This window comes from Physella acuta, unplaced genomic scaffold, assembly GCF_028476545.2.
Source record: "Physella acuta isolate Inbredline_101_S28 unplaced genomic scaffold, ASM2847654v3 ptg000622l, whole genome shotgun sequence".
Classification (NCBI taxonomy): domain Eukaryota; kingdom Metazoa; phylum Mollusca; class Gastropoda; family Physidae; genus Physella; species Physella acuta.
The window spans coordinates 121,705-140,250 of record NW_026732141.1 but is presented as its reverse complement, the minus strand read 5'-3'; the positions used below and the strand labels follow the sequence as shown (position 1 = coordinate 140,250).

The window sequence follows — 18,546 nt, the reverse complement described above, 5'->3', positions numbered from 1 at the left end:
TTCCCAACTTTCTATAGAACATGTTCCCAACATACTGTGTGAACAAGTTCCCAACATACTGTGTGAACATGTTCCCAACATACTGTGTGAACATGTTCCCAACATACTGTGTGAACAAGTTCCCAACATACTGTGTGAACATGTTCCCAACATACTGTGTGAACAAGTTCCCAACTTTCTATAGAACATGTTCCCAACTTTCTATAGAACATGTTCCCAACTTTCTATAGAACATGTTCCCAACTTTCTATAGAACATGTTCCCAACTTTCTATAGAACATGTTCCCAACTTTCTATAGAACATGTTCCCAACATACTGTGTGAACAAGTTCCCAACATGCTGTGTGAACATGTTCCCAACATACTGTGTGAACATGTTTTCAACATACTGTGTGAACATGTTCCCAACATACTGTGTGAACAAGTTCCCAACATACTGTGTGAACATGTTCCCAACATACTGTGTGAACATGTTCCCAACATACTGTGTGAACAAGTTCCCAACATACTGTGTGAACAAGTTCCCAACATACTGTGTGAACATGTTTTCAACATACTGTGTGAACATGTTCCCAACATACTGTGTGAACATGTTCCCAACATACTGTGTGAACAAGTTCCCAACATACTGTGTGAACATGTTTTCAACATACTGTGTGAACATGTTCCCAACATACTGTGTGAACATGTTCACAACTTTCTATCGAACATGTTCCCAACTTTCTATAGAATATGTTCCTAAGTTTGTATAAGATATGTTTTCATCTTTCTATATGTTCCCAACGTTTTGTGGACCATGTTCCTAACTTACCGAGACTTTGTTCCCAGCCTTCTGTTGGAACATGTTCCCACAAAGATCGGATTTACATTCTGGCAGTGAACTGAGTTTCCGGTGAGCAAGTGATTTGATTGGTTGGCTCCCTCTGAGAAAGTGATTTGATTGGTCGTGCACGCAGATAAAAAGTCGCCGATGGACCGAATTTGCCCGACTTTCAGAGCCAGGGAGACGTGGGCGGTGGCTTGTGGGAGCTGGGTGGGGGTTGTGGGTGGGGGCTGGGTGTGGGTTGTGGGTGGGGGCTGGGTGTGGGTTGTGGGTGGGGACCCTCACACTTTGGTAATGTAAACATCGATGCTATAAGTGTCTTATGGTCTTTATTTTAATAACTTAATAACTATAAACACATGAGCTGATACAGCCTTGGTATAGGAATTGGTATTGCCTTGGGTGTTCGGCACTATAGCGGTAGTCTAATTGTATTAAAACAACACTAGTTTTAGATTGACATCCCCCATGACGAGATGTATAACTGACACGATATATAGCTGACACGATGTATAGCTGACACGATGTATAGCTGACTCGATGTATAACTGACACTATGTATAGCTGACACGAAGTATAGCTGACAAGATCTATAGCTGACAAGATCTATAGCTGACCCGATGTATAGCTGACACGATGTATAGCTGACACGATGTATAGCTGACAAGATCTATAGCTGACAAGATCTATAGCTGACCCGATGTATAGCTGACACGATGTATAGCTGACATAATGTATAACTGACACGATGTATAGCTGACAAGATCTATAGCTGACACGATGTATAGCTGACCCGATGTATAACTGACACTATGTATAGCTGACACGAAGTATAGCTGACAAGATCTATAGCTGACAAGATCTATAGCTGACCCGATGTATAGCTGACACGATGTATAGCTGACACGATGTATAGCTGACACGATGTATAGCTGACCCGATGTATAGCTGACACGATGTATAGCTTTTATTCTTGTGTTACGAGTAATATTACATTTGTCAGCATACGCCATTATATGTCCCATCTCACCCTCCCTCTAATTTTGTGTCTGCCCCCCCCCACCCCAGATGTTGTAGCTAACCCCCCCCCCCCCCCCCACCGATGTTGTAACTACACCCCCAGCCTAGATCACGCGGACCTTCAGCAGACGTCACGGTTGAAATAACAGAAATTTATTAGCTACGTTTGTGATGCATGTGTGTTTCTTCCAGACTTTTTTCTCCGGGGGGTTGGGGGGGGGGGGGTCACTTTAAATTTTCGGGAGGGCGGACTAAAATTTCAGAGGGTGGGTGGCGGACACTGTTAAAATTATATATTTTCTATTTGAATTTCGTTCGGGTGGGGGGGGGGGGTGGGGGTGGAGCCCGCCGAAGAGATGCCTGGAAGAAATTCTGTGTGTGTGTGTGTGTGTGTGTGTGTGTGTGTGTGTGTGTGTGTGTGTGTGTGTGTGTGTGGAGGGGGGTAGGAGTGAGGGTTGAGTGAGAGGGAGTAGCACGTCTGAGTAAATGTGCGAGTGTGTCTTTGTGTGTTGAATATATATAAATATGTAACAGCTTTGGGTGTAGGATTAAGGTTAAAAATAAAATAAAGTTTAGGATTAAAGATGATGATTGATATCCATGTCTGCGTTAAAACTACGGATAATGCCTTGATTTATCGATACTTGTAAAACTTGCATCGAGTACATACTGTCGACTGTTTAGTAGGTACTGTATTAGTATGTGTGTACTGTATTAGTATGTGTGTACATATATGTGTGTACATGTTTGTGTACATATGTGTGCACATTTTTGTGTACATGCGTGTGCACATGCGTGTGTACATGTGTGTGTACATGTTTGTGTGTGTACATGTTTGTGTGTGTACATGTGTGTACATGTGTGTGTACATGTGTGTACATGTGTGTGTACCTGCGTGTGTACATGCGTGTGTACATGTGTGTACACGTGTGTACATGTGTGTGTACTTGTGTGTGTACATGCGTGTGTACATGTGTGTGTACATGCGTGTGTACATGTTTGTGTGTACATGTTTGTGTGTGTACATGTGTGTGTGCATGTGTGTGCATGTGTGCATGTGTGTGCATGTGTGTGCATGTTTGTATACATGTGTGTACATGTGTGTGTACATGTTTTTGTGTGTACTTGTGTGTATCCATTGTGTGTGTACATGTGTGTGTGCATGTGTGTGTACATGTGTGTGTACATGTGTGTGTACATGTGTGTGTACATGTGTGTGTACATGTGTGTGTACATGTGTGTGTACATGTGTGTGTACATGTGTGTGTGTACATGTGTGTGTACATGTGTATGTGTGTTGGGTATGACGTTTAGCCTCAGGTAATTGAATTCGAGTTTAACGATGTTGACAAATCATCGACCGCAACAGATAACTGGCACTGAAGGTGAAATTTACTGGTAAAACTTGCAGACCCGCATCCATTACCTCACGTTATCTTTTTTTATCCCCATCCTCCTACCCCCCCCCCCCACTACCCCATTTTGCTGATCTCCTCTACCTCCCCCTCTCTTTTGTTACCTCACGTAGAGTTACGAGCAGGTTTTTTTAGGAGGGGGGGGTGCGATACGAGTTTAAAAGGTGGAGATGGTAGAGGTGTAAGATTGAAGGGGAGTGGTAGAGATTGTAGGGATGGATAAGTAATAGGTAGGGTAGGGATGGTAGATTGTGGGGTGCTGTGAATGTTACATAAATACCACATTAAAAATATTTTTAAAAGACTTGGTAAATTTATCGCAATTTTGAATGTGCTAGTGAAAAGAAATCTGTTTGAACTTAGAGTTATATTTCCCCCTCACAAACATGAGCATTATACTTTCCGCTTCAATTTGGCGCTTGGAAACCAAAATAAAATAAATTATTATTACTTTTTTTATACCATCTCGTTTCTTCTCGCTAAAGTCTTGGAAAATAAAATACCTGAAGCTTTTTATGTTCTAAAGTCTTCTTGCCAAGATAGTTCCTTACGTCTGGTACTTTTAGAAGTGTGAATTTTATGATCGTAACAAAATACAAACTTCTGTAAGGGGAAATAATCCAGGTATAATTAAAGCGAAGAGGCTGGGATCATGAGTTAGATAATCTTGAATTACCGCTCATATGTTTTGTCTTCGTGACATTTTAATTAGTTTTTTTTCTTGAATAAGTTCTAGTTAGCTTTGTCTTAAGTTCTTGTTTTCTCTCGATTAAATTTTTTATTAATTTCGTGTTGATAAAGTTCACATTAGCTTTGTCTTAAGATCTAGTTTCTAGTTCTTTTTCTCCGGATTAAAATTGCAATTAATTAGGTTCTAATTATCCTTGTTGCACCCACCAGGGCTGTCACAGCTGCCAGCAGAAGATGGAGACGGGGGGTCCGGCGGTCATCGCCAGCAAGGTACCAGGCGAGTGCTGGCACCCCGGCTGTTTCGTGTGCCTGACCTGCCGGCAGCTGCTGGTCGATATGATCTACTTCAGCAAGAAGGGACACGTCTACTGCGAGAGGCACTACGCCGACCTGCTCTACCCAAGGTGCTCGGCCTGCGACGAGGTCAGCATGTGTAACAATCTTGTGGTGTTTGACCACGTGAGGTCAGGATGTGTAACAAATTGTGTTGTTTGACCACATGAGGTCAAGATGTGTAACAATGTTGTATTATGTTTGACCACATGAGGTCAAGATGTGTAACAATGTTGTATTATGTTTGACCACATGAGGTCAAGATGTGTAACAATGTTGTGGTGTTTGACCACGTGAGGTCAGCATGTGTAACAATCTCGTGTTGTTTGACCACATGAGGTCAGGATGTGTAACAATGTTGTGTAACAATCTTGTTATATGTTTGGCCACGCGAGGTCATGATGTGTAACAATGTTGTGTTGCGTGACCTTTGGGGAAAAGTTAATGTTTTTGTGTATGTGACAATTTGGGAAGGTTATTACTTGATATCTGTGGCTTTTGTGAAAACAGACATTTGGTGCAAAATATATTTTTTTGGAATGATTAAAAAAAGGGAAGTAACTCCACCATTTCAGATTATTTTTTCCCGCGAGTACACGCAGGCTGAGGGACGCTCGTGGCACGTGCATCACTTCTGCTGCTGGTACTGCGACGCCACCCTGGCGGGCCAGAGGTACATAGCCAAGGACAACAACCCCTACTGTGTCACGTGCTTCGATAAACTCTTCAGTAAAGTAAGTTCTAGAAGGTCGACACGCTACACACAGGTTACACCGAGTGACACCTAAAATCAGCAGTTGATCCAACAGTATACGTTAAAGTTATATAAATCTTTTAGCAATGGCTGACAGTTGATCTAACAGTATACGTTAAAGTTGTATAAATCTTTTAGCAATGGCTGACAGTATCAGCAGTATTTCTTTCAGACTTTTTCTCCAGGGGGGGGGGGGCGTACTAAATTTTCCGGGGGGGGGGGGGGGGAGCGGACATTGGTAAAAGTATATATTTGCTATGTAAGTTCCTTTCCCCCCGAAAAAATGCCTGGAAAAAACTCTGAATCGCAGTGAAGGGTGGAGGGGGGGGGGGCTGTAAGCTGCATATAGTTTTTAGTTTATCTAAGATGTTTAATTTCTGCTAAGTGGTGTCCAACATCTGCTCCATGCTCTACAGATCTGCAGCACGTGCCAGCGCCCCATTACGGCTGATGCCCCGGGGGTCACTCACGGGGAGTTGCACTGGCATGCGTGTCCACATTGTTTCAGGTAGGTGGGTCATGGGTCATTTTGTTTCAGGTAGGTGGGTCATGGGTCACTTTACATGGGTCACATTGTTTCAGGTAGGTGGGTCATGGGTCATTTTACATGGGTCACATTGTTTCAGGTAGTTGGGTCATGGACCAGTTAACATGGGTCATCGTATACTTTAAGAAGTTTCACGTGGATCGGGTCAAGCGTCATTCTCTCCCTTGGTCCACTTGGTTGGGCCATATACAATAATGTAACTATTGACTTTATAGCTTGTATTATGGGTAAATTCTGAACAAAAGCGCTTTAGGCAGGTCATCTGAACATCATCTAATTAGATCAATAATATGTCAGGTATTTGTTTCACTAATCAAGTCTTTAGATATGGAATTTATTATTTAATTATTTTCGTCTGTAACAGCTGTCATTCGTGTGGCCGGAACCTACTCAATCAGCCGTTCCTGCTGAAGGAAGGAAAACTGTTTTGTGGCATGAACTGTCGACATTTATCTGGCCCAGCCTGCTATACGGCCTCTATTGCCAGACAGTTCACCCAGTGACAGGCTTGCCACATTGGACCAGAACTTTTGTTCACTTAATTTATTTAGTCCGCCCCACACAAGTGCCCAGAGATTAGTTTCTTCCATTGTATAATTACAGAGACAATAACTGTGTATTATTTTTTGATGAATGTTTTTTATCTTGACTTATAGTTAATTAGATTAACTAATTAATTAATCAAAGTAGTCTTGTAATGTCTGAAATGGTATACAGAGCCGTTTCTCTTATTAATATTTATATCTTATAAATATTAAAAAGATTGAATAAGATTTAATATTTAATTGTGTATGTGGTTTTGCATGTGTGTGTGTGTGTGTGTTAGGTGGAGGATAAAGTTGTGTGTGTTTTGGTTTGTACTAATTACAAGTCAGTAATTGCCAATCAGCAACTGCAACTACAGCTTTTGGTACAACTTTAGTTGGGTACACATATCTTGTATTTGAGTATCTAACGATTCTCATAAGCGTCCCTATCGCCAAGTTTTTATTTCTACATTTTCCTAGTGCCATATAGACAGATATGTGATGTCATGGTGACATTGGATGTCATGGTGACATGTCATGCCTTTATTTTGAGAAAATGTCTCTATCTATTGTACCATGTCTGTAAAAACTTTGAGTAATATTTCGGGTTGTGCTAAACATACAATTTTTCCACTTAACTTAGCAGCCTTTGATATACAACAGATATTTGATATACAACATACGTTTGATATATTTTATATTCAAAAACTTTGACGTATTACAGATATTTTATATGTAACAAACATTTGATATACGCTACAGCAGACATTTGATATACCACTGGTGACGTGTATAGTGCTATCAGAGTTTGACAATAGATTATTCAGAAATTATGTGCGTGGCGATAAAAATTTGGTAAGAATTTCTAGGTCTTTCGCTAGCGTTTGGCTTTGGAATAGACTAGAGTTAGGATTTTTTTTTTCATTGTTTACAATCATTTTTATTTGACACCCCAAACTTCTTCAAATGCATTACAAACTTTTGCAGCAGAAAGAGGATAATTACTATACCAAAAACAGCAGGCCTATCCTTGGTTACGTAATCTCTCACATCTACAATCTCTTCAGCACTGTATGACATGGCGGATTTTGGACAGCCTGTGGGGAGGTGGTCACTGACTGGGTTTATGATCACCTTTAAAAGTTTCTGCGGGCCATCACTTGCCCTGATACTTAGCTTGTCCAACGGTTGAGCCATGAGCCCACAAAATTTGTCAAATGTGCGATGTATGCGAGTTTGAGGGTCGATTTCTATATGTACATTCTTCTCAGTTTTAACCTGTTAAAGATTAGCCCTGTTGAGAGGTGAATCCATTAGCATAAGGAAACATTGGTGTGTGATGTCAGGCCGACATGTTGAAACATTTTTTTATGCGCTTCCCAACATTTGTGTTTATCGCAACATAAAAGTTCATACTTCTGTCCTACCTTAACTGTTTCCAAAGATGCTTGATCCAGTATTACAATTAACCGTTTTTCCTGAGAATCTTTACATACACTTTTAATAACTTTTGGCTTTTGAGCGAAAGTCTCGTCTTCACCATGCTCTTCCACTTTCAGTTCTTTCAGACTTTTTTTCTATAGTTAGGATTATCAGTAAATCATTGTTGTGTGTATGTATGTATGTAAGCATAAACAAAATGCTTTGAATGGTCTATATTTCCTGTGTGTATTAAGAATTGAAATGTATATCTGTAGTGTCTAGTTGTTGTTTTTAAATTTAACCCTCAGTAATACTTTTCACGATTTGTAAAACATAAAAGGATAAATATTTTACAAGTTGTTGCAATGTCTAATTGGAGTTGTAACGTTTAAATGGGTTGCCGCTCTTGTTCCTTTTCAAAAAGTTAATTGTTTTACGAGTTGCTGTTCTTGAGTTTTTAAAAAAAGGTTATTTTAGTACGAGTAGTCGTTTTTGCTTGTAGCACACAAGTGTAACTATAATTTAAATGTTCAGTATCCTAAAATGCCTTGATTACTTAATTAATTTGTGATTTTATGTTTAAAATAAGACATGCCACTTCATAATGTCATTATTGTCATTCATCCATTTCATGTCATCGTAAGTAATTTATCAATTCATGTCATCTGAAGTCACTTTATTCATGTATCTCGTCTAACAGTCATGTTATCTATGTATGTCAAGTCATCAAGTCATTTCATCCATATATGTCATGTCATCATGTCATTTCATCCACGTATGTCATGTCATCATCTCATGTCATATGTCTGACCCCAATGTCCTAACGGTTGATACAACATATTATGTGATTTCATTCAAAACTGAAACAAATAAAAATAGTAAATCATCTATCGTGTTGTGGTCATTTGAACGAAACAAACATCACAATTTCAACAATTTAAATTGGTTGGCTTTTTACTATGAGAATAACATAAACAAATCCCTGAGCACCCTAATAGACTTGTGGAAATGTGGCCAAACCACTCGGCTCCGTGGTAGCGCAGCAAGGAACAGATAGGACTGACTTAGACCAAACCTTGCGTCTCTCTATCTTATGTCGATTCTATACTGCTGGCTCTGACTTAGACCAAACCTAGTGTCTCTCTATCTCATGTCGATTCTATACTGCTGGCTCTAAATTAGACCAAACCTCGTGTCTCTCTATCTCATGTCGATTCTATACTGCTGGCTCTAAATTAGACCAAACCTCGTGTCTCTCTATCTCATGTCGATTCTATACTGCTGGTTTGGTTGGCACCTCATTTTACTGGCAATGTATTTGATTGGCCAGGACGGCGGGTAAGGGCAGGTAATGCTGATGTTGTTCTAACATTTGAGTTACCTCTCTTGTTTCCGTGTACTTGTTTGACCGGCTAAACAAAAATAAATGCGCAGTGTCATGGAAGGGATGAAAGTAGATTGACCTTTAAAGGCGAATTTGGCGAGGATTTCAAGGTCAAGCCATACCTGGGGTAGATTTATCTGGGGAGGGGAGGGTAGGTGGGGGTAGATATATCTGGGGAGGGTAGGTGTGGGTAGATATATCTGGGGAGGGGAGGGTAGGTGGGGGTAGATATATTCTGGGAAGGGGGGTAGGTGGGGGTAGATATATCTGGGGAGGGTAGGTGTGGGTAGATATATCTAGGGAGGGGGGGTAGGTGGGGGTAGATATATCTGGGGAGGTGAGGGTGGGTGGGGGTTGATATATCTGGGGAGGGGAGGGTAGGTGGGGGTAGATATATCTGGGGAGGGGAGGGTAGGTGGGGGTAGATATATCTGGGATGGATGGGGTATCTGGGATGGATGGGGTATCTTGGATATGGTTTTGGTATCTGGGATAGGTGGGGTATCTGTGATATGGTTTTGGTATCTGGGATAGGATGAGGAAGCTGGGATAGATAGGATATATGGGATGGATGGGGTAGTTAGGATAGGATAGGTAGCTTGTGTAGTGTGTCAGCAAAACGCATGTCACATTATAAACATCACAATATCTGGCATTTTATTTCAAATCATAACTTATTGATTTTCGTGTGAAATCATTAATCAACTGGCCCTAAACTCTAGCCTTACACTACATCAGAAACACCATCCATTCACCTAACACGTCGTATAAAATTATCATGTAAGGGAAATAAACTAAGAAACTATTTACCAAATAGTAATTCTAGAGTAGTCCCCCTTACAACAAAAAAGGCAACAAATATTCGGCCAGGGGAAGTAACCAAATATCGCGGCTTTTTCTTTAGCTCCGTGAAGGGTGGCATAGAATCATAAAAGTGTATAGTCAAGTTTAGTCATGACGTGTCTATTGACTTTAAGATATTTGACATTTGAGGCGACATACATGACTATATAAGATTTGACATTTGATGTGACATACATGACTATATAAGATTTGAGGTGATATTTCTGACTAAGCTCTCCCCCCCCCCTCCCCCACCCACACACACTAAAGCCGAATACGTCACATTCAACGTCAAATGTGTGTAGTTTGTGGTGTGTTAAAGAGTTGCTTTCGGTTGGCAACTTTGCAATTTTTTTGTTAAAGATTTGGTGTGTTGGTAGTTGGTGTAAAGTGTAGTATAAAACGTGTAGTTTGCAAAGCATAACATTTAGTGTGTAATGTGTAGTGTGTAATGTGCTGAGTATATTGTACAAGGTGTAGTGTGTAACCATTAGTGTACACCGTGTAGTGTGTCGTGTAGTGTGTCGTGTAGTGTGTAGTGTGTCGTGTAGACGGTTGTAGTAGATCCAGCCAAGGCCAGCACCTGATTGACCAAAGTTAAATGGGGGGGGGGGTCATCGAACTATTTGTGTGAGATGGTGGGGAGTGTTGTGTGACGGGGGTAAACGGGGAAAAAAGTCACGGGAAAAAAACAAAGAAAACAGTCACAGTTTTTGATAGGAAAAAAAGTCACAGAAAAATAGTCACAGAAATAAAGTCACAAAATCTTTTAATAAATATTTTTATTTTAATTGTTGGGAATTGTAAAATTGTGGGTGTTTATTGATGTGGGTTGTTGTTGTCTTTAGCATTTTTATAAACGATAAAAGCATTGTGGTTTATAACACTAAAAAGTACATCTACTGTAACCTAATTTACACAGCAACCACAAATTTGTAATGAATTTAAATACATGTTAAATATGTGTTATAAATTTCACGATACGCATACAACATACGCACATTTCATTATATTAAATTAATCTAAGTTGATTTGCACTTTCTGAATATTTAATGCATAAAAGTATTAACAAATTCAATGCAAATATATATTTGTGACTTTTTTTCCTGTGACTTTTTTACTGTGTTTTTTTTTTTCCTTCAATCGTGACGGGGTGCGGTGGGCTATGTGGGGAGCAGGGAGGCGCGTGGGTGGTGAGAGCTATGTGTGGGGTATGGGGTGGGAGGTTTGGTGTGGGTGGTGTATGTGTGAAGAGGGCGTATGTGTGGGCGTGGTGGAGTTATGGTCAATGTGTGGAGAGGGGCTGGGATGTGTGGGATATGTGTGGAGAGGGGCTGGGATGTGTGGGATATGTGTGGATAGAGGCTAGTGTGGGATGTGTGGGGTATGTGTGGAGAGAGGCTAGTGTGGAATGTATGGGATATGTGTGGAGAGAGGCTTGGATGTATGGGATATGTGTGGAGAGAGACTAGTGTGGAATGTGAGGGGTATGTGTGGAGAGAGGATGGTGTGATGTATGGGGTATGTGTAAAGAGAGGCTAGTGTGGGATGTGTGGGATATGTGTGGAGAAAGGCTGGTGTGGGAAAGTATGGGGTATGTGTGGAGAGAGGATGGTGTGGGAAAGTATGGGGTATGTGTGGAGAGAGGCTGGTGTGGGGTGAATGGGGTATGTGTGGAGAGAGGATGGTGTGGGATGTATGGGGTATGTGTGGGGAGAGGCTGGTGGGATGTATGGGGTATATGTGGAGAGAGGCTGGTGTGGGATGTATGGGGTATATGTGGAGAGAGGCTGGTGTGGGATGTATAGGGTATGTGTGGAGAGAGGATGGTGTGGGATGTATGGGGTATGTGTGGAGAGAGGCTGGTGTGGGATGTATAGGGTATGTGTGGAGAGAGGCTGGTGTGGGATGTATGGGGTATATGTGGAGAGAGGCTGGTGTGGGATGTATGGGGTATGTGTGAAGAGAGGATGGTGTGGGAGGTGTGGGATTATGTATGAGGAGTTCTTAAGGTGGGTGTACGTGTGTGGGTGGGGTACAGTAGGGTAGAGTAGGGTGAAAGGTGGAGTGGGGTGTGATGTGGTTGGTGTGGGCAGAAATCATCAAAGAACACAACGACTTTTTAAATTATTCCTATATAAGACAAGGGTGGTATTGGACACTAGAGTTTTAAATTCTTTAAAGTCAACGGATATAACTAAATTAATGAATGAGAATAAGGTAATTTCAGTTCCGTTCGTACAAAATGTTATTCACTTTATAAAGTGCTGATTAGAAAAACGGACACCGATTTCTCGAACGATAAAATCTTTTCCGCAAATAGCGTGGTATTAATATTTAATCAACGATTTTGTTTCGTTTCTAGATTATAAACTTGTTTTGCCTATGATGCAATAGCCAGAGTTTAAAAAAATGAAATGGCTTTGTTGACAGAGAAAAAACCCGGTGTAAATATGGCGGAAATCTGGACATCCGGCACGTGCCAGGCTCACGTGCAGCCGATTGTTTCTAGGTCAGCGTGAGCAGCCAGTTCAGCACGAGACCGCTGAGTGAGCTATTTTTACAGCGCATCGATTGAAATCTGAGTTCCCGTGACAGCAAAGTTCCTTGGTTATTATTCATATCTAGGGAAACAGCTACAATGGTGTAGTGGGGGAGAGGGAGGGGTAGACTGAAAGTGTAGCGGGGGTAGGGGTAGGGGTTAGACTGGATGTGTGCCGGGTGTGGGGGGGGGGGGTAGTGTTAGCTTTCATTTACTACAAACCTTGGATTCAACGATCGACGTCTATTTATAGAATGTTTTTACCTGGTTCCGGCGTCTCAGAAACCCAACCCCACCCCACCCCTCCCGTCCCACCCCTCCCCCGTTCCGTCCCACTCCTTCCCTTCCACCTCCCCACCTCTCCCCCCCCCCCCCCCCCCACCCCACCCATGAATTAATAACGTCGTTGTTGAAACATCGGGGTGAAAACCCAGCAAGAAATCTGTGGTCAACTGTTAGATGGGTCAACAGAGTTTTTATAAGGAAAGACAGGAGATATACAATATACAATCATAATTTCACAGTTTTGAAATCAATACAATCATAGTTTCCCAGTCAAGAAATCAATACAATCATATGTTTCAGTCTAGAAATCAATACAATCATAGTTTCACTGTCTAGTTATCAATACAATCATAGTTTCACTGTCTAGTTATCAATACAATCAGAGTTTAACAGTCTAGAAATCAATACAATTATAGTTTAACAGTCTAGAAATCAATACAATCATAGTTTAAAAGTCTAGAAATCAATACAATCATAGTTTCACAGTCTAGAAATCAATACAATCATATGTTTAAATAATCTCAGAGAAGCCCATACAATCCTTAAGTAAACCTGCTGTAGATGTACTATGTTATGTAGAAGTGAAGCATCAAACATTGAAGACAAATGTGGAAAAAATGAATACAATTTTGAAGTGTATTTATGATATTCATGTCATTGAAAGGTGTGGCGAGCTGTCTTATATTATAGAGGTGTGTGTCGATGGGTAAAGTGCTTATATACAGGTGTCACTGTATATGGTGTTTATATACAGGTGTCACTGTATATGCAGAGTTTCTTCCAGGCATCTCTTCGGGGGGGGGGGGGTTGATGTAATCACAGAAAAAAGTCAATGGAAAAAAAAAATTCACAAAAAAAGCTACAAAGGAAAAATTGTATCGCAAAAAAAGGCACAGAAATATAGTCACTGAAAAAACTCAAAACTCGCAATGTGTATAAATTTAATTAAGAAAAAATTTGATTATTTTTAGCGCAATTTCCATTCTGGAGAATTGCGATTATTAACTCGTCATTTCTGGGAATGGATGGATGGATGTCCACAGCTTTAAGTCGTATCTCCTCCTCAACGAAGCAATATCGAGGACTAGTTCCAAAACAAATATGTTAAGCAAGTTCCAAGGATGATTGTGGTCCAAAAAAAAAATCCCGGAATGCCTTCCTGGATTTCCCGGAAAAGCCAAAAAACTTCGAAAAAAATGCAGTTTTTAGCCCATATCTCGGCAACTAGACCACTTAGCGACTTGAAACATTTACCAATCGATTCCTGCCATAATTCAGAACAATATTGCCGAAGAAGTTTTAAAAAAAATATCCTTTCGTTCGGTCACAAAAAATTAATTACTACTTTTTTAAACTGAGCATCGTGTAGGCTTTTTAGCGCAATTTCCATACGGATAATTGCGATTATTAACTCGTCATTTCTGGATGGATGGATGGATGTATGGATGGATGTGTGTCCGCAGCTTTAAGTGGTATCTCCTCCTCAACGAAGCAATATCGAGGACTAGTTCCAAAACAAATATGTTAAGCAAGTTCCAAGGATGATTGTGGGCCAAAATAATTCCCGGAATTCCTTCCTGGATTTCCCGGAAAAGCCAAAAAACCTCGAACAAATGCAGTTTTTGCTCCATATCTCGGCAACCAGACCACTTAGCGACTTGAAACATTTACCAATCGATTCCTGCCATAATTTAAACCACTATTGCCGAAGAAAGTTTTCAAAAATATCCTTTCGTTCGGTCACAAAAAAATTAATTACTACTTTTTTAAACTGAGCTTCTTATAGGCATATGAAGAACATTTAAACTGAGCATCGTGTAGGTTTTTAGCACACAAAAAATATCCTTTCGTTCGGTCACAAAAAATTAAAAATTGTTATGGATAACATAAGGAAATTGCGCTTAAATTGTCACTAGATTTTTTATTAACTTGTTTTGAGAGTAGTAACGTTTGGGATGTTTATAAATAAGGGTGGTGTCTTTAGTAACATATTTATTTAAAAAAAAAAACATTATGATTTATAATAATAATGCGACAGTTGTATTTACAATACGAAAAATACTATAAGATAATTTACACATGAACTTCAAATTTTGTTACATATTAAATGTGTAATAAAATTTGAATAACACGTATTCAAATAAATTTAATTTGAATACGTGGTAGAAAATTAATTATAAAAGAAATGTAGGTTGCGTTTTGTATGTTTTTACCATGTCGGCTTTTTGTCTTGGTCCTAATCTTTGTTGTGCATAAGGGTATCAATGTGGGCTGTACAGGTGGTTAAACTATTGATGCGATGAGTTGAAGACAACAAGTCACATTAAATACGTCTATATACCATTTCACACTAATTTAAAGTTAGTATTTAAAAAACACGATGAAAACCGAGAAGGTTGGAACATTATACTTAATTTGATTGTGTAATGGAATTAAAATTGCCTCAGACAAAATATGTTTACATGTGTTATTAATATTACTATAAAAATACGGTGAACGGAAAAAAAAAGTCACAGGAAAAAAAAACACAGTTGAAAAGTTTTATCGGAAAAAAAGTCACAGAAATAGAGTCACAGAAAAAAAGTCACAAAAATCTTTTTAGAAATATTTTTATTAATTTGTTAAGAATTGTAAAATTTTGTATGTTTATTGTTGTGGGTTGTATTTTTTTGATAGTATAAATTATTTATAGACGTTAAAAGCATTATGATTTATAACAATTGTAAGTAAAAATACTCTAAGATAATTAACACAACAATCTCAACTTTTGTTACGTATTTAGTTAAATACGCGGTAGAAAAGTTAATTATAAAAGAAATTTAGGCACATTTTGCCGTAGGCTATTCTCTGGTCGGCCTCTCCTCAGTAGGCATTGTCCGGACATGTTTTGTGTTGTTGACGTTATGCGTCAATGACAGCCTTTGAACCTTGTCGGCTTTCTGTTTTGATCCTAAGTTTTGTTATGTAATGAGCGTGATAAATGTGGGCAGTAAAGGTGGTTGAACTAAACATCTAAACATAACTATTGTTGCCATGAGGTGAGGGCAGCAAGTCAGATGAACTTACCATTTCACGGTAATTTAATATTGGTATTTTTAAAAAAAACACGATGAAAACGTGGACTTTGGAGCATTGTATTAAATGCTACTAATCTTAAGTTTAAAATAATTACAATCTACATATTTCATAATAAATATTTTTAGATGAATGATAAAAATTCCTATGCATATACAGCCTACACACATTACATTACATTTAATTAATCCTAAGTTAATTTGCACTCTCTAAATATTTAATACATAAAAGTATTAACAAATATGCAAATATATATTTGTGACTTTTTTTCCCGTGACTTTTTTTCCTGTGACTTTTTTTCTGTTGTTTTTTTTTCCTGTGTTTTTTTTCCTGTGACTTTTTTTCCTACAATCAAAAATACAACCTACGCCCATCTCTAAAATATGTTGCTTTCTGAAAACATAAAAGTATAAACAAATTCTAAGCAAATATACATTTCTTCGAACTAAAGTTTTAAGCCTCCACAGACCGAGTCGAATGAAATTTTCGCTAAAATTAATACAGCAGTTTGGTTTTAAAACTTCATACATTAGGCCAAAAACTTTACAAAACCCTCGAAGATTGTACCTATTGTGAAGATGAAAGTCAGAATGCTACTGTTGCCTTTTAATGCCTTCATACTTTACTAGGCCTATACGGTTCATTAAATTTTATTTACTGTATATTTACTGACACGCAATCTAGAATTATTTTCAAGTCATTCAATTTATATATTTTTAAATATTTGAGTTTTTTTCTGCGATTTCTTCTTTCAGTGGCTGACTTTTTTGTCACTACTAAAAAACAAACATTGACATTGTCAGCAGAAACTTTGTCACTGTTATGTATTGTTTGAAGAGTGTTTTAGTGACTGTGTTATGGAATTATTCCTTTAATTGAAAATCAATTGAGATGTGATATAACAGTTTCAAATTTTGTTCTCACTTTATAATAATTTATCATTAAACAAAACTCGTTTGGAAGACTTTGTAAAACTTAATTTAAAAATACGTTTGGCATTTTTTCCATGTGATCCTTTTGTTCCGTGACTGCATTTATTATTTTGTTTTGTTTTCAAATCCACAAGTTGTATATGCGTATTTTAGCCGACCATATCTGTGATGTTTAACAAATAAATTCCTCTATGAATACATTGTCTCCCTTTCTCCTTCCATTTTCTTGTCACGATTGTATCAAGCAAACTTTGTCCTGGCAGATTTACAATACGATTTGTTGTGTTCAACTCCACTTGCATTCTGAACTGGCCACTGAACGTAAATACTAGGTCACCGGGGCGTGTTGACCTTGACCCACGTCATTCTGGTTTCTTCCTTTTTACCATTAAAACGAATGACCTCGATTTTTAATAGACACGGAGGGTGTGTGTGGGGATGGGGGGGGGGGGGGTGGATGTTGACCAGTGCTATACTACACGCTATGTTCACTTAAGGTGTAGGGGAGGGGAGGTATATGCTCACTTAAGGTGTGCTAAATCATTCGACCTTGACACGGTAAATCTCATCCAGTCCAGCACGGTAACAACTTCCATACTCACAAAATTATCTGCCCACATTTCATTAAGTCTAGAGCTCATTAGTGTACGTAAGTAATGATTTTGGTTGGATTAGACTGACTACAGGATTAGACTAAGTGCCCTATTGTTGTTTACACAGTCCACCCAGCCTAAGTCTATATCCGTGTCAAGGTTATCTGTGCGATTGGTTCAGACGTTACGTCTGCTGTGACGTCATAACTCCAGTATCATGCTCTGCGCATGCGCAGTGGTTTGAGACGTCCAGTGTCCAGCTGATGATTACCCACGTGACCGATGAGTCAGCGACGGGTCAGCCACAGGATTTACGTGCACATCGCATGTAGGTCACTCACAATACAGGGGTCGTAGTGTGGTACACAGCTGGTGGGGGTGTTAGGGGTCTTAATACAGTGCTCGTAGTGGGATACACACTTACTGGGGGAGTAAGGGGTCTTAATACGGGGATCAGGGGTCGTAGTGGGATACACACTTGGTGGGGGAGTTGGGGGTCTTAATACAGGGATCAGGGGTCGTAGTGGGATACACACTTGGTGGGGGAGTTAGGGGTCTTAATACGGGGATCAGGGGTGGTAGTGTGGTACACACTTAGTTCAGGGGTCGTAGTGTGGTACACACTTGGTGGGGGTGTTAGGGGTTTTAATAGGGGGATCAGGGGTCGTAGTGTGGTACACACTTGGTGGGGGTGTTAGGGGTTTTAATAGGGGGATCAGGGGTCGTAGTGTGGTACACACTTGGTGGGGGTGTTGGGGTCTATACACGGGGATCAGGGGACACTAACTCTTCGTTAGCTGGGGACACTAGACCGTTCGTTATCTGAGGACGGTAAACCATTCGTTCACTGGGGACAGTAAACCGTTCGTTCACTGGGGACAGTAAACCGTTTGTTAGCTGGGGACAGTAAACCGTCAACAACAGAATACTTCAAACAGCAGTTGTCGTGGGAGAAGACGGTTGATTGTATTTTGAGTGTATCCTGTATTCTTTGTTCAATTCATCCCATTTTCCCGTATAGTTTTTTTTTTTAAATTTGTAGTAGATCTCAACATTTTTCTTACAAGTTTAGAGAGTATATAAAGACCTGCTGTTTTCTTGTCCTAGCATAATGTCAGTGTTAGTATGGCATTAAAGGACTAGAGTATGATAGATCTAAATATTGTTAGTATGGCATTGAAGGACTAGAGTATGATAGATCTAGATATTGTTGGTATGGCATTAAAGGACTAGAGTATGATAGATCTAGATTTTGTTTGAATGCTTTGTTTGGTTTAACCCTGTTCTACCCTCGTGATAGCCGCTATAAGAAATTTAAAAACCAATCATTAAACATTTCATCATCACGTGACAAGCAGAAA

At 39.5% G+C, this 18,546-nt stretch overlaps 1 protein-coding gene and 1 pseudogene across 2 annotated transcripts in view; one reads left to right on the top strand and one right to left on the bottom strand.

Annotated features, from left to right (window-relative positions):
• LOC131948082 (testin) overlaps positions 1-7,139 on the top strand; it is a 28,027-nt gene extending 20,888 nt beyond the window's left edge. For both annotated transcript variants that reach the window (XM_059309584.1, XM_059309582.1), the window contains exons 6-9: positions 4,159-4,371; positions 4,857-5,015; positions 5,452-5,543; positions 5,947-7,139. In XM_059309584.1, coding sequence (XP_059165567.1) covers positions 4,159-4,371; positions 4,857-5,015; positions 5,452-5,543; positions 5,947-6,085 — 603 coding nt within the window. In that variant the 3' untranslated portion in view covers positions 6,086-7,139. The remainder of the gene's footprint in view (positions 1-4,158; positions 4,372-4,856; positions 5,016-5,451; positions 5,544-5,946) is intronic.
• On the bottom strand, positions 7,050-8,235 carry LOC131948037 (ribosomal RNA small subunit methyltransferase NEP1-like; annotated as a pseudogene).
• Between the last annotated feature and the right edge of the window lie 10,311 nt (positions 8,236-18,546).